The following is a 17,212-nucleotide window of genomic DNA, read 5'->3' as shown; positions in this document are numbered from 1 at the left end:
AATTGCTTCCCTTTTGACTGCTTAATCAGAAAATTCCCTTTTGCTCAGCAAATGGAAGGAGGAATGAGATACCTTTGTCTTAAGTGTTTGAAGATTACTTAGCAATTTTTCTATCAACAAAGATATAGGTTTTTTAGTAATTGAATAATCTAAGTATTTTACAGAAAATTAAAGCAAGAGGAAATGCTTCATAGCAACAAAAGGCAACAATTAGATTGCAAATTTTTATTTAAACTTGGGCCACTTACAACTTGAGAAGAATCTATTAAGAGCAGAGCTTTCAAAATGAAGCTTAAGAAGCTGTTGATTTCTTCCAAAATTGAAATAAACACTCCCAAAAATTTCAGAAAAAGAATGACTCAAATTATCCTCCCCCCCCCTCCTTCTTTCCCCACACAAAAAGTGTTGTGGGATGAAAAGTGGCGTTGGAGGGAATGGAGAGTTGAACAGAACATCTGTGAACAAAAATGAGAAGACAAATGGTCTTTTCAGATAAAGGTCTGAAAAAGCATCTTTTATAGCCATTCAAACAGAATGCTATTACATGCATTACCATGGTCAAGAAGATCACCAACAAAACTTCCATAATGGTCCTTTATTTTAACACATTCTATTTTTGTACATGGAATTATGAATTCAACACATTCATTTAGAGTTCATCCTGTAATTATTTGCATAAATATCTTTTGACACAGATTTAATGTACTTTTGCCTGTCACACATTGAATTTAAATTTGAACTATAAAATACAATATAGCAATCTCAGGATAGATATTATTAATAGGACTGGATAAAGTATTCTCCACTCCCCTCCTTTTAAATGTACCAAAAGGATTTAGCCTTTTAGGAAATGGAGCATTCAGTAATATCAAGCATGTTTGTTGCTGGCAAAGAAATAACGTAAATTCCAAGAAAGGACTTCCTCTATTTTGAAACAATCAGTTGATTTGTACATATGAGCCCCATAATCCTTCAGGTGCTTTGATGGATGTTTCTAGAGATTAGGGTTTGTAAAGAAATCTTAAATAGTTCCAAAGTAGTTTGGGCTAGATCAGATCAAGGAAAAAAAGAATGTAACAAAGTTAAAATAAATATTATGGATGATAGCATTGGGAGTGGTAAATTGAGTGTCTTCCTTTATGAGGAAAGTTTTATATATCATCAAAATAAGTATGCATTTTAAATACATTAAGGATTCCCAGTGACTTACATTATTACTATTTCGTACAGAATATTTTTCCTTTTTTATTAATTCAATTTCACTTTATATTCAGTTCCGAAATCTCTTTTACAATATTGATGTTTCTGTACAAATTGCTCTCCAGCTTTGCTCACTTTATTATGTATCAGTTCATTCAAGTCTTCCCAGATTTTTTTTAAATCGGACCCCTTATCACTTCTTATAGTACACTAGTATTCTATCACATTTATATACCGTAACTTATTCAGCCATTCCTCAATTGATATGCATCATATCAGTTTTCAGTTCTTTGCTACCACAAAAAGAATTGCTATAAATATTTGTGTAAGTCTCAGTTTGCCTCAGTTGCCTCATAAATTGGAGGAGGAAATGACAAACTTCTCCAATATCTTTGCCAAGAAAACCCCAAATGAGGTCATCAAGAGTCAAACATAATTGAATAGCAATAACATCAAAAATCTAAGATGAATTCTTGTTAGCTCATATAATAGTGAAGAGTAGTAGAGGAAAACCTGAATTTTTGGAAAACTTGGTGTAGACCAAACCAAGCCTGACATGTCCAGGAGCATTTTTTTTAATGAAACTAGAAAAAGGACAACAAAGAGAGGGGAAAGGGAGCAGATTTGTCACCATTTCCATGCCAAAATAGTTTCACCCTTATGGAACTGTTATTTTTAGTCTATAGGGCCTCTGTCTGTGGGCAGATGAAAACTAGATGTGGAAATAGTACCTAAGAAGATAAAGTCAAAAAGAACATCTCAACCAAAACAAGCACACACAAAAGAACCCCATGTTGAAAGTGAAATAAACTTTTATGATACCTGGGAGAAAACCTACAAACTCTCAGGATGAGAATCACAGAATTTTGAAAGTTGGAAAAGCCCTTAGCAGCCATATCATCCAAACAACAAGTGAAAGGCAGACCCCCTATGATATACCAAACAAGTGGTCACCTAGACTCTGATGATCTCCATTATGGAAGAACTCATTGCTTCTGAAAGTAGTCCATTCAAATTTTTTAATAGCTTTAACTGTTAGAAAGTTGCAGGAGGATTTTGACAAACTTAAATTTTCCTCTTTGTAACTTCTATTTATTATTCTTGGTTCTATTTCTTTTTAGTGAAATAAGACAAGTCAAATCCCTTTCCACACAATAGCTGAAATACTTGGAAATTGTTGACACACCTAGTCTTCTCCTGTCCTGGCCAAACATTCCTAGTTCTTTCATTCAATATGCATATGACATGAATCTGAGGCTCTTGTAGTTGCCCAAGCTGAACATTCTCAAGTTCTCCTCGATAATCCTTCTTGAACTATGGCATTCCAAACTGAACACAATATTCCTGCTACTATTGGATCAAGGCAAAATACAGAGGGGCCATCATTTTCCCTCTACTTTCCTGGAAATCAAATTTTTCAGTGCAGCTCAAAGATCATATTAACATTTTGGTTTGCTACATTACATCGCTTATTATGCTGAGGTTGAAGTCTACTATTATCATTTTCATTTTCAGGCAAATAATTATTTAGTCATGCCTTTCCCCCATTCTGTACAATTTTGAACCCATTTGAGACAACATTTTATCCTACATGATTTTAATTTTATTAGATTCAATACAATACTCTGACCTTATTTGTTCCTGATTCTGGCATTCACTGTGCTGGCTATCCCCATTCCCAATTTAATGTTACCTACAAATTTAATTTCCTTTTTCAGCAGTTCTGCCCATTAAAAAAATGAAATGATCATCACTATAAGCCATAGAGTTACTGACTGCTCAGCTTTTAATAGGAGCATTTCAGATGTGTGGAGAAGTGAGGTCCTCTATGAATGTTATCTATTTCCAAAATTCCTCATCTATTTTTTTCTGTCCAGAAATTACTAGAAAAGGAGCACGGCAGTTTGAAAACTGGAAAAGAATCAAGAAAAGACATCAATAATTATTGAATCATAAGACTATTATCTCCTTTCTATGAAATATTTATGAAAATAATCTACACATTTACTGAGGGTATTCTTGATGAAACTATAATAAAGGAACAGATTTTCAGAAACAGTATTCTATGGCAGATCCACAGTTACAAATTGAATGAAAGATTTAAAGAGTGAAATATATTACTATGTTTTTGTTTGCTAATACCAAAAAGGCATGTAGCTAAACAGAACAGATATTACCTTTAAAAGTTCTTCTCCAGCAAGAGTTTGGATTTTTTTTTTCTATCCATCACCTACACCTTAAAGACTATGGGAACTTTCCATCTGATTTACATTTGAAACTTTCCATAACTGCTTGTACCCTCATTAGAATGTCCTTGAGAGCATGTATTGTCTTAATTTTCTATTTGTATTTTTAATACCTGGTACAGTATTTTGCACATAGTAAACACATAATAAAATGTCTTCTTCCTATGCATGCATATGTTAAGATTTCTTGGTAGTTACAATCACAGACATAATTATTCAATAATACCACCATTGTCATGAAAATTTTCTCAGAGAATCCAAATGAAGGGGAAATCCCATTAAGCTCTTCCAGATACTTCCAATAGATGCAGATAATATGTATATCAAGCATCAGCTTCCTTGGTGACAACCATAACCATTCAAAATAGAAATTTCTAATTATCCAGACTGGAAGAAAGGATCAAGAATACATTTTCCCCAGGCCTCCATAGGAATAAGCAGACTGCTTTGAGTGCCACTGCTTTCTCTAGGAATATGTTGAGCTACTTAGGTTATACCTATCCCATTCATATCCACTGCCATTGAAATGCTTCTCTCAGGGCTGTATTGGGTAAAAGATGAAATGACTGAGGAAACAAAGGTAAAAGTTTCCAAGCATTTCAATTTATTAAGCAATGAATGACAATTGCTCAACAAACTGGAAATAGGTCTCCTCAACTTTGGTACCAGAACCAGAATACAAGGGGAGACCTAAGTTATGTTGTAGCTCAGGCCTTCAGAAGGTCTGCAAACTATGACCCATGATTCTACCTCTAGATATAACAAAGTGCATCCATCCCATCCATCCTATCTGACTCCCAAGGACATAGTATTTATAAATTTTAAACAGGCACTAATGATATACAAATGACCTGGGTTCACACTTGAAAAGGAGAAAGAATAGGCCAGATTACATTACTGAAACAGCACTTCCAATAAGATTTCTGACACAAAATTCCATATTTTTAATTACTAATTACCACCTCAAAACAAGGAAAATCTAGATTCAAGTCCACTTCTGATATGTACTGGTTATATGACCATAGGAACTCATTTAATCTCTCAGTGTCCTAAGCAACTGACTGAATCTCTAAGTTGCAAAGAAAATGCTGATCTGTATTTCTAATTATCCAGACAAGGAGATAGGATCAAGAATACATTTTCCCCATTCTTCCATAGAAGGTTTCCAAAGAAGCAGACTCTTCCTTGAGTGACACAGGCTTTCTCTAGGACTATGTTGAGGTACCCAGTTATACCTATCCCAATCATAACCAATGTGATTGAAATCTTTCTCTCAAGGCTGTGTTGGGGGAAAGATGAAATGACTGAGGAAACAAAGGTTCAAGTTTCCAAGGTTTTTTTCAGTGTTGCCATAAAGCAGAGACTTTTCAAATATCTTCTAAGATTTCAAAATACAAATAAGCCAAAAAGAAGTAGGGAAATATTTGGGAAGCAATGATATATGTGATGAATGGCATAGAAATGTTATGTAGAAGAATAAGCAAAAGAAGTGCAACAGTTATGTCTCAGGAATAAAGAATGATGTATGGCTGCACATGGGCTGCACTGCTGCCTTTAGGATGCTAACAGATTGTAGATTTAGAAATGAAAGTGACAACTATCATTTAGCTCAATTGCTTCATGTAGGAGGGCAAACTGAGAACCAGGGAGGCTAAATGGCTTGCCCCACATTATACAGGTAGAAAATTGCAGTCAGGTCCTCCATTATTGAATCTAGTGTTTTTTCTTCTATACTACATTGAGGCAAGTCTTTACATAAATTGGATGGGAATTTTGGGGAGGACATAGACAGGATGGAACAACTGAATAAGGTGAGTATAAGTTGCCATTTACAGTATAAGAGGGGATAGATGTAATTAATGTCATTGATTCTTTGAAAATTTAACTTATACATGCTTGTTCTATTTAATAGCATGGCTGTAATACTGAAATCTTATTTCAGATTTCTCCTTTTTCAGTTGTTCATAACCAATTATTTGACAGTATCAAGCAGAAGGAGAATGCATATGCTACACTTTTATTCTAATGACTTTTCATTAGTTTCTCTTAGTGTTCCTTTAATTAGTCTTTGGTTATTATCACCATAAGAGAAAAATAAATATGCATTCAATTGAACTTCTATCACTGATATTTGAAAAAATGAGATGAATCCCATTAAGAATGGCTATGTAAAAATAAAATTTATTCTTCATGACAACTTAGGCAAATCATCCTGTGACTTTTGATTTGAGAAAAATTTTGCTATATAGAACTTAAAGTGTATATGGTAATTTAAATCATTACGATCTATTTGGGATATATAGTTTCTAGCGTAAGATTGTAGGATGTCTAGTGAATAATTTTAATTGTTTTGTTCACCTAATTTTAAACAGCTTCAGACAATTTAATTAACTTGTTCAGTATAGCAAATACTAGTCTACTTTAAAAATATAAATTTTAATTTAATGAGATATCATTTGAGATTTTAAGTATTTAAAATAGACATTAGTCACTATCTTCTTTTTGGTACAGATCACATTATTGAAGGTATAGGTAACCTCATATTTCAAAAGGGGATATATTAAATTTCTTGAAAAACCATGTCAGATACATGATATTTTAAATAAGACATGAATAGCATAAAGTTTCAGTTTATTTTTATTTTAAGCAATTCTTCAATTTCTAAGAAGTTGTCTGGAAATTTATCTGGAACAGCCCTTTGAATTTTGTGTATTGAATTTCACATACACTAAACATATTAAAAACAATCATCACCATTTTGTCATTTTTTAAAACTAGTAAACCAATAGAAAAAGAGAAAAGAAAAAATGAAGTGACATACAAAATGATATATTCAAAGGAGAAAATTTTGCAGACAAATAACTTGGGGGAAAATAACTACATCGAAATTGATCACACTTAAATTGAATAGCCTGGATAGTTATTTATAGGTAATATAATGCCAAAAGAAAAATATTAATGTGTAATGAATTATGTCTTTGGAGCTTTCTTAAAAAACACTTTAGGACTTGTTGCAAAAACAATACTATTTGAATACAATGCTCTGATGGTTTCATTTAAGTTTTGTTTACTTTAAGTATTTGATAGACAATTTATTCTCATTTGTGTCAACAAATTACCTTGTCAAGGTGTTAAGAGCTAGAATACCTCTATTAATGTTTTCATGATAAATGTATCAGAGATAGTTGCTATAGAGGATAGAGAGCTATCTAGGAAACAAGAAGACCTGGTCTCAAGACCATCTCTGACACCTGTTAACTATGTAACTCTGGATAAATTGCTTAACATCTTAATGCCAGAAGGCAGCTCTCTAAGAATAAATGGGCAGCGTAGATAGTGATTTGCATTGGCAGAGAGAATTTGCTCACTGGGAATTCTTGGATATTCCTTTCAAAAAAAAGTCTATTCCAAAACAAGCAAATGATAATCTAGTTACAAAAACCTAGGTGGTCCAGTGGGTAAAGTACTGAACTTGAAGCCAAATAGCCTGAGTTCAAAGTTTAATTTAGGCCTATTAGCTGTGTGTCCCTGGACAAGGGACTTGGCCACTTGAGCTCAATTTCCTTTGTAGAAAATGAGATAATAGTAACTACCACCTTACCAGGTTGTTTTGTGGATTAAATGAGATATTTGTAAACTACTATTAACATCCAATTATTAGAATGTTGCATTAAGTTTCTCAATGTGCAATGATCTACTTCTGGGAACCTCACTAGTGCTGAATATGAGCTTAATTTAGAGAGATATAGTGGTATAGTTATTTTTATTTGTTATGTTAAGGGCTAAACACATTTCATTTGGGGTGTTTCATTAGCATTAAATACTCTACCATATCCAACTTTATTTTTTAACTTGAAAAAAAGTCTTTGATTACAATCCAATCAATTTATTTTCTTTACAGTTGCTAATCTCTGAATTTGATGAACTGTTTTATTGCATAAGGATAACATTTTAAATTGGCCAACTTTGATTCTTTGTCATCATTTAACCTCCGGCAAATATAATCTGAAATGTATTTCTGCAAAAATGTAATAGTATAATTTATCAAGTAGGCAATAATTTGGACATTCTGAACACTTGACTCAAAATTAATGTGCATTTCTAAAAGTAGTTTGCTTTTGCAAACTATATAGTTTTTAAATAATTATTAGAGGCTACAGGGGATTTTTCCCATTTTATATAAATATATTATGAAAACCAATCATACATAGTAGGTATAATAATAACTGAATCATGCCTGAAAGTGATTTTTGCATTCTATATTTGGAATTAATTCATTCTTATTCATTTCTCTTGAATTTGTTCCCATGAATTCCATTTATTTTTCTCATTGAAGAGAGATAAAGGCATTTAATTTCAGGTGAAATGATGTAAAGAAACAAACAGAATTGAAAAGTCATTGATGAAATAGTGTTGTGTAGTAAAGTTTCTTTCATCTAAATAGATGTTTATTTATACAGTGCCTAAGGAATAAGATAATTGTTCCATATTAGAATTTATTGTGGATGCAAAACCAGGCTTTATAAAATATCAGTAAATAAAATGGCTTCAGGAAAAGAAGGATTGAGAAAAATCAACATTTTTATCAAAAAATGATTAACTTTTAAAAAATAAAAAATTTTAATTAAATATCATATATTTATTAAGTGCCTACAGTGTACCGGGTGCTATCCTACATTCTGGGGATATAACAACAAAAGAAACAATTAGTCTCTGCCTCAAGGAGCTTACATGCCAATATTTTTCATCATGAAAAGGATAAGCCCAACATAAGTACATATGTATAGTATGTTTGAAAACAATTTTCTTGAAATATAAATTGTTAAGTTATATGAATAAGTTATATAAATTTTAATTACAAATTTAATTTACAAATTAATTTACAAATTTAAATAAAATTTAATTACAAATACATATTTAAATACAAATTCAAATACATTAAGAAGGGATCCTGTGCTTTTCCTGTGACAGTGCATTGGACAGAAGAGTATATTGAGAGTGAAAAAAATTTAACCTACTTTACAAATATGTAGTACTATGATTAATTCAAGTTTAAGAATTGCTTTCAGTGATAGCTACACTATGTTTCGAACTTGGAATAAAACCTGAACTTGAAACTTTTTATCCAGTTTCAATTTTAATTTTCCCATAAATGAATTTAGGAATTAGAAGAGAGATGTAAAACAGAAAAGCCTGCAACAAAAAAAGAAGTCTTTTCCTTGAATTAAAATTTAAATCCAAAAAAAAAAATAAAGTTTTTATCAATGAGATAATGGATATGTGTATGCAGAATTCTTTTTTCATAGCTGTTCAGTCCATATTCTTAGCCAACTCTTTTCGTTTTCCATTTTCCTGCTATCTTCTATGTTATTTCCTGTGGAGCACCCACATTAGAAGATAAACTAAAGAGTGAAAGTGAAAGAAAACCACTCCTAAACTGTATCTATATAATGCAAAAAAATTAACATTTTCATAGGGTAAGAGGAGAAATTAGACATACCAATTAATTAGCAGATTGCTAGACTGTACTGAGCAATTGAAATAAACAATTCTAGCTTTGTGTTGATGTATCTTTATTTGCTATTAAAACATTTGAAGGAAATAGAAGTATCTTTTTTGAGATATCCATCAATTGAAATCATGATGCTATATCTTGCCTCTATAACATGGAAAAGGAGAACATGAGAGCATCTACTGGATTCAATCAATGAATCAACATTCCAGCTGTGGTCCTGTCAGAAATTTTGCAAGATAGCACAGTATTTAGATTTCATGAGTTTACTCTTTAAAAAAAGTTATCCAATTTGGGAAAAAATTTAAAGGAAAGCAAATCCACTTCTGATTTTCAATAATAAGAAATTTATGTAGATTCACATTAACTAAATTCAAGGCTTTTGATCAGTAACTAGTTTCTGTCAACATATAAAATAAAGAATCAACATTCCATTTAAAAGATATTTGCCCAATTTTTTCAAGAAAAATATGACATAGGTTTTTTCATTTTTTCTAAATTTGTGGGAGGAAAGGTAACATAACTCTAGTCTTTGGGACATAGCATTAACTGAGCTCCCTCTCATCTGAAAATACTTTTAAAATAAAGAGAGATGTGCATTGCCAAAGAAACTGAGAGTCTAAGTAACTTATTTTAATTGAGAAGTGCAAAAAGGCTGCTCTCTGATATGCTTTTGTTTTCACTGGGGAAAGGAATTGTGTTTCAAAGGTGATAACAATTTTTATAGTTTGATTTCTAAGCCCTAGATTAAAAAGTAAAATAAAATAAATCATGTTCCTTTTTTACAAGCAATTTAACAATAACTACAAAGACCTATCTTTGAATTAGATCAGTTTTTGAAGTCTGACAGTTCCTCATAAGTCACTAAAGAGGGGAAAAAAAGAAATTAGTCTAGGGATCTGCTAATAGAAATACCCTGGAATGCCAAGAAAATTGTCACACAATTGTGTTTCTGGAAAGCTATATAAAGCACTTTTATCAATGGGATAATTTTAAAGGCAATTGGAAGATTTAAAACTTAATGGAAACTTACCTTAATATTTTTGGAGTATTAAAGAATTTTTAGTAATTAGAATTATTTTACTTTTATTTATATACTTTGTAAGTTCATTTGGCTATATAATGAATTCTCATGGAGGAAAGTAGTCCTGCTTAATGTTATTTGTTGTCCAAATAGTACAGAAAGATATAAGTACTATGGGCAGACCCTATAGTACAAATAGAAAAGATATGAGTTGACCACTCCTTAAGTTCAAAATCTTCTGAGGACTACTAAAAAGCCCAAGTTGTACCCATATTTCTGTGGACTTGGCTTTTTTTAGGAGGGGATTGCTCACCTTGAGAAAGTACAGTATAATGGATATATTACTGTTCTGACACATATTGATTGTGTGATACAGAACAAATACTTGAATGACTTGGGTTTGTTTCCATTCACTTATACTCTCCTTAGTCTAGTCAACCCTCTATAAAAAGGAGAAAAATCTAACCTGTCTATCCTGATAATAATTTGTGTTTTTCTAGCATATTAAAGGCTTCCAACTATCTGACCTCATAACAACCTTGTTAAGTGGTTATTGCAAGTACTATTATGCTAGGGGTTTTTGGCAATAAACCAACTGAAGCTTAGAAACGTGAATTGACATTCAGAGCAAGTGGCAGAGCCAAGAACTAAACCTAGGATTCCTAACACTGTGTAATAGACAACCTTGCTGCTACTGTTTTATCTTGCTAGGAAAAATTGATAACATAAGCCAGATAGCATGGATAACTTTATTTGGGAAGTCTTTATTTAGAAGACTTTAGAAGAGAAGTAAAAGGTTCAATGTCACTTTAAACATCATTGTTAAATGGAACAATCCTGGAATACAGAAGTGTGTCCACTATTTCTGTGTTTCCCATTCTTTCATATCTTTGATTTCAGACATTTCAACAGTCTTCTCTGCAACATAAATCAAAGAAGAAAAACAAAGGTAAGAAATGAAGATTGCACACAAATCCTCAGTATTTATTGAATACTTACATTGTGCATGGCTCTCTGTATTGAGCATCATATTTACTAAGCTGTTATTGTTGTTATTCAGTTGCTTAGTTTCTTCATTGACCTTGTGGATCACAATATGCCAGGATCTTCTATCCTTCATTATCTCTCTTGTCTACTTTGATAGAATTAAAATGCTGTCATTGTATGAAAAATTAGTCTTTCTAATTTAGTCAGAAGTTTTCTTTTAAATTTTGTTTTCTAGTATTTAAGTCATGGAAAGATGTGTATTAAGAGGACCTAAGCTCAAAAACACCTCTGTTACCTGTGAAATCTCTCTGGGCTCAATTCCTCCATCTATAAAATGAGAGTATGTTAGAGACTTTCTAAAAGCCCTTTTACCTCTTGACTTATGATTCTGTGACTCTAGCAAACACAGTCACAAGTGCCAAAGCTGTCTATCAATTAACAAGTATTTAAGGTGCTATCCTAGGTTCTGGAATCTGTATTATTTTTATCGGAATTCATGGTCTCATAATCCCGAGCATAGATGGGATAGCAAATTCCTTACTGAACTGGGATTCCATAAGAAGTGAAAGAGAACTGGAAAATGTTATAGGTATGTGGCCTATGTATAAACAAAAAAATGTCCAACTAAGAGTATTCATCTCGGAACCCAAACTTAAACCTTTTTGTGTTCTATAAGTTTCTCTCAGTTTTGTAATGAATGACTTTTAAAAATAGTGTCATACATTGATGTCTTTAGGTCCAATTGCAGGCAAGAGCAAGCGACGAATTTCTTGTAAAGATCTTGGTCGTGGTGATTGTGAGGGCTGGCTTTGGAAAAAGAAAGATGCCAAGAGCTATTTTTCACAGAAATGGAAGAAATATTGGTTTGTTTTAAAGGATACATCCCTGTATTGGTATATTAACGAAGAGGTAAGCCACAAACATATTTCATTTTCTGGTGTGTTTAATGTTCTTAGGAAAAAATCCAAAACATACAATGTATTTTTGAAACATATAATCATATGAAAATCATTTTGTAAGACTTTTGTTAGTCATCTTTCCACCTGCACTCTTTAACTAGGCATTTTTGTGGACTCAAAGATGATATTTGGTTTATTTTAATATAGCAACTAAATCTCCTTAAGTACAATGAAATATAGCAGTACATTCTCTAAATATAACTAAAAATATCAAACTAACTCAAGCAAAAGCTTGACTAAAAGGATTATTATTCATGAAAATATGAGACCATATTAAAAATCTTGCCTTTGCTCAAGGTCTTGTTTGCTTTCCTTTCTGAATTTTCATTTCAAATTTTAAATACCTGAATCCCTTGGATTCATTTCAGTTCATCAGAAAAGTTGGAAATATATAAGAAGCTAGATTGGTCCCCAATATCCTGCCTAATTGAGGGGGAAAGAACAAACTCACAAAATTTTAGAATCATAATGTTAGAATCATCGAGCAAATATTTATTGTGCTAGACATTAGGAATGTAAATGCAAAATTGCAAGAGAACTGTATCATTTTTATTATTTTATAGCTTACATATGAAATTCTTCTGGATTCATTTTAATAATAGTCTTACTACCCTAATACTTGTCAAAAATGTTTTGCTGGAATAAAATTTTTCTGTTAACCACATATTTATAAATATCACCTTCTGGAATTATACCAAAGAATATGCTACATTCTTATGAAATTGTGCCACTAGCCAGGAAGAATATCTTTGTTTAGATATTTCTCAGTCTCTACATTGGCCTTTACTTTTCTGCCACAATCATATAATTGTTTATATTTTTTTCAGGCAGAATTTCTCTTAAATGGAATAATTGCATCAATGAATTCCATTTGTGTTATTTGTTTCTCAAACAGTAAAATGTTTATTATTCTGGATAGATCAATTTTATGGCTCTTATGGTCATTACCTTCTAAAAATCCTTGGTTTAATATCAACAACTAATTATAATTATTGCTGTTGTTTTTTGGGAAGGCAATTAGGGTTAAGTCATTTGCACAGGGTTACACAACTAATAAGTGTCCATTGTCTGAAGCCAGATTTGAATTCGGTTTCTTCTGACTTCAAAGGTGGCACTCTCTTCACTGTACCATCTAGCTGCCCCTAATGTAATATTGTTAATGCATTGGCCAGATCATGATTGAAAGCTAATTATCAGCTTCTAATTTAACAATGTGATTATTTTTATAGTATTGTGTCATACAATAAATATTAGGACAGCCAGGTATTGCAAAGTGGATAGAGTGCTAGTCCTGGAGTCAGGAAAACTCACCTTCCTCAGTTCAAATCTGGCCTAAGACATTTACTAGCTGGGAAAGTCATCTAACTCTGTTTACCTCAGTATCCTCATTTGTAAAAATGATCCAGAGAAGGAAATGGCAAGCCACTTTAGTATTTTTGCCAAAAAAAACCCTAAATGGAATTATAAAAAGTCAGACATGACTGAAAAAATGAATGAACAATATTAATAAGTATTACAATATATGCCATCAAAATAGGACAGTTCTTAGCGCACTAAACACACATTTGTTCTTACCCCTCTGTCCTCATTGTTTGGCCTATTCCCTTCCCCTCTCTCTTTGACTGTTGAGCTTGAAAATATCCAAATTTTTTCCTTATCTGGAAGCTTTCCCAATTTTAATATCAATAATGACCTTCCAGTCAAATTGAATTATAACACCATCTTATTAATCTCTAGTCCACATATCAAGTAAGTACCATATATAATAGCAACCAGTGTTAGTATCCAATCTATTTATGAAGGTCCTTTAATGAATCAATCCAAAAGCATTTAATAAAATCACAACCTTCCATGTTCTAGGGGCTGGGTAAATCACTAAGGATACAAATAAAAAATGAGATGGTTCCTGTACCCAAGAAGCTTACTTTTTACTATGTTAAAGTTAGGGACCAAAATTCATCAAAAGCTTTGTATCTCTGCTCATAGGACAATGTTCAGGAAACAATATGCAGTTAATAAATTTTTCTGTTATTTATAGTTGTGTAGTCTGCAGAAGTTATTTCTATTTTTTGCAACTCATCACACATTATGCTTTGTTATATACTTTTGATAGTTTGTATGTATGCATATCTATACAGTAAATGCACCATCCTAGCCCTCTACAAGAGAATCTTAACTTCAGTGATTAACATACTTTGTTTTTAGTCATAAATTAGCAATATCTTTTCTTCATTGAGAAGATCTGAAAGGAATGGTAAGAAACACTGCAGTGTCTACATTTTAATTTGCTGTTAGACAATTTATCAATAAATCTACTGGCTTCTAAATTATATATTATTTTTCTGAATGTCAACTGTGTATTTTTGGACATTTTTATCTATTAGTTTCTAAAGGTTATAATCAGTTATGTTACCATTGCTAAATTAATAACTCTTCAAAGTAATATTATTGTTCTTTGGGAAGTAAAGATTAAGTCTGATTTATATTCCAAGTCATACTGATTCCTAACAGTTTTTTTTTTTTTTTTGGAAATAGCAATGACAACTACAATAATAATAAAATTTATGTAATATTTTAAAATCTGCAAAATGCTTGCTCTGTGTTATCTTTTTTGACCTTTACAACAGCCCTGAGAAATTAAGTTACTTGTCCAGTCACACAGCCAGAAAGTATTTAAGACAAAACTCAAATTCAGGTCTCATCTCCAAGTCTAGTACTCTAGCACCAACTAAGAAATAAGACTGCTGTACCTAGGGTCAGGAAGACCTGCATTCAAGTTCGACTTCAGACACGTGTTATCTCTGTATGATGCTAGAAAAAATCACTTAATCGCTTAACCTCAATTTCCTCATTGCTAAAAATGGAGCTAATACTAGCACCTAATTCATAGAATTATTGTGTGAATCAAATAAAACAACATTTGTAAAACATTATATAAACTTGAAATTATGATTCCATTAAAATAGTGTTGTAGGAGGAAAAGGGCAGCTAAATGGCAGTGTAGTGTTCGTCTTGTCTAAAATATGTCTAAAACATAAAAAATGTCTAAAAAGCTCTGGGAGCAGGTTTCCTGGGGAGCTTCTGGAGGCAGCCTTAGTTTCAGTTCAAAGTAATAATCACCTCAAATGCAGCCAGCTGTTAAAAGTTCAGATCTTTTATTGTCTCTTTCACAATAGCCCGGTTAGTTTTCTTAGAGGCCTATCTCCCTCCTTGGTTCCAAGAGCTCTTGCAGCTTGTCTTTTATCACCTCTCACTCCCTCTGAATCTCCAGTTCTGAATCTCCCGATTGAATTCTGGCTCTGTCAATCTTCCGAATTGACTTACTTCTGACTCTAAGAGCTTCTTATATATGATCTCTTAAAGGTGTGAACCCAAAGGTTGACTCCTCCTCTGAGAGAGTGGGATTGTAGGAGGTGTAACTTTGTGAATCTCCCAGATTTGTGAACTCCAATGTGTGAGCTAATGTGTTAATCTCAAAGGTGTAAACTTAAGCATTGTTTCTATCAATTCCAGTGAGTTAACATTTTGTAAGGATTCTAACAGCATAGTAGATAGAATATCAGTCTAGGAATCAGGAGGACCTGAGTTCAAATCCAATTTCAGACACTCTAGCTGTGTGACTTTAAACAAGGATAACCTTATTAGCCTCAGATTCCTCATCTGTAAGATAACCAGAAGGAAATGGCGAACTATTCCAGTGTCTTTTCTAAGACAACCCTAAATGGAGTCACAAAACCTGAATAACAAAAGTTGGGGGGAAAGTCTCAACAGATCATGTGATAGATAGTGCTCAAATTTTCATTCATTCATTCAAAATATCCAGTAAAAATCTACTATAGTCACTGCTATGTGAATTTGAAATGAAAGCATTGAGTAATGTGTGTGTGTGTGTGTTTATGTTAATTATAGAGCTGGAAAAGATCTTAGAAATCATTGAGAGATTAGAAAAAAGAACAGAAAATAGAGAACAGAAACTCTAGCTGCTTTTGTTGAGGTGTTACAAAATTAGAATGAAAGTGTTGAGGAAAAGTTTAATTTCATTTTAATCAGATTGGTCAAATTGAATGCAACTGTTTCCCCCACCTCAAAACAATTGAAGAAAATTTTAAGAACATCATGATAATCCCAAGTGGCATAAACAAAGAAAATAGTCACAAAGTTTTTATCTAAACTTAGATATTGTATAACTTATTTATCATAGCTTCCCATATTTTAGGAGAAAAACAAGCATTTATTAGTTTTTTTTAAGTGCAATTAAAAAATATTTTACATGTGGAAAGACCGTGTGTTTACATGTGTTAAAGAGCAATATTAATTACATTCTGTAGAGGGCCACAGATAGCGGGGGAATTCTGGGTAAGGTATAAGACCCTTCAGCCCAGAGGGAACCTGCTGACAATGTCTGGTTTGGTTCCCTATCTTTGCTAAGCCCTCTTGGCCTTCCTGAGATGTCAGGGAGGGCGTGACCACCTGTGTTCTACTTGAAGCAAGGGCTACTTACAACATACCATATACTCGAATCCAAATAGTCAAAGAACTAATTAATCTCTATTAAAACGTGTATGTATTCTGGAATATGAAAAATGTTGATTTTGTATATTTAATAAAATATAGTTCAGTTCTGTTGATTACATTTTTCAGGAGCAGCATTTAGCAAAGTATCTTGATAAGGAGTATTTTATCTTCTTTTTTTGTATATTGTATATTTGCATTGTTGCATATTGTTTAAATAAGCCGAAATCAAAGTTGTTGGAAAATTTTAAATATCTAAATCTTGATATGTAAATTAAGGGAAAATGTTCAAAATGCATCAGTACTTCAGGTCCAACCTTTGCCATTGAAGTACATGAAGGAGAAGCCACAATTGTCATTTCTAAAATATCAGTCTTGGCTCTGATTTAAAGAAATAAAATGAAAAGTCACTTTGATACATCATTGGAAATAAATTATATGATTTAATTGTAAATCATCTGTAGATGATGTACTAAAAAAGACTTTTTTTTATTCTTTAGGATGAAAAAGCAGAAGGATTCATCAGTTTGCCTGAATTTAAAATTGATAGAGCCAGTGAATGTCGCAAGAAATAGTTAAGTGTCATTTTTATATGTCTTTCCTCCCAGAATTGGATCATGATCATAGATACCCATAGATTTGTATTCTTGTAATAAGCAACTGTTGTGCTTCAGTGGTTTTCAGTCATTTCCAACTCTTCGTGATCCCATATGGGGTTTTCATTGCAAAGATACTGGAAAGGTTTGTTATTTCTTTTTCCCCAGCTCATTTT

At 32.3% G+C, this 17,212-nt stretch overlaps 1 protein-coding gene across 8 annotated transcripts in view; it reads left to right on the top strand.

Annotated features, from left to right (window-relative positions):
- Nucleotides 1-17,212, top strand: part of CNKSR2 (connector enhancer of kinase suppressor of Ras 2) — a 310,360-nt gene that overhangs the window by 225,167 nt on the left and 67,981 nt on the right. For all 8 annotated transcript variants that reach the window (XM_051985120.1, XM_051985117.1, XM_051985122.1 and 5 more), the window contains 3 exons: nucleotides 10,883-10,931; nucleotides 11,706-11,878; nucleotides 16,941-17,014. In XM_051985120.1, coding sequence (XP_051841080.1) covers nucleotides 10,883-10,931; nucleotides 11,706-11,878; nucleotides 16,941-17,014 — 296 coding nt within the window. The remainder of the gene's footprint in view (nucleotides 1-10,882; nucleotides 10,932-11,705; nucleotides 11,879-16,940; nucleotides 17,015-17,212) is intronic.

Source organism: Antechinus flavipes, chromosome 3, assembly GCF_016432865.1.
Source record: "Antechinus flavipes isolate AdamAnt ecotype Samford, QLD, Australia chromosome 3, AdamAnt_v2, whole genome shotgun sequence".
NCBI lineage: Eukaryota > Metazoa > Chordata > Mammalia > Dasyuromorphia > Dasyuridae > Antechinus > Antechinus flavipes.
The sequence above is the reverse complement of the archived record's forward strand: the minus strand, read 5'-3'. Positions and strand labels throughout refer to the sequence as shown.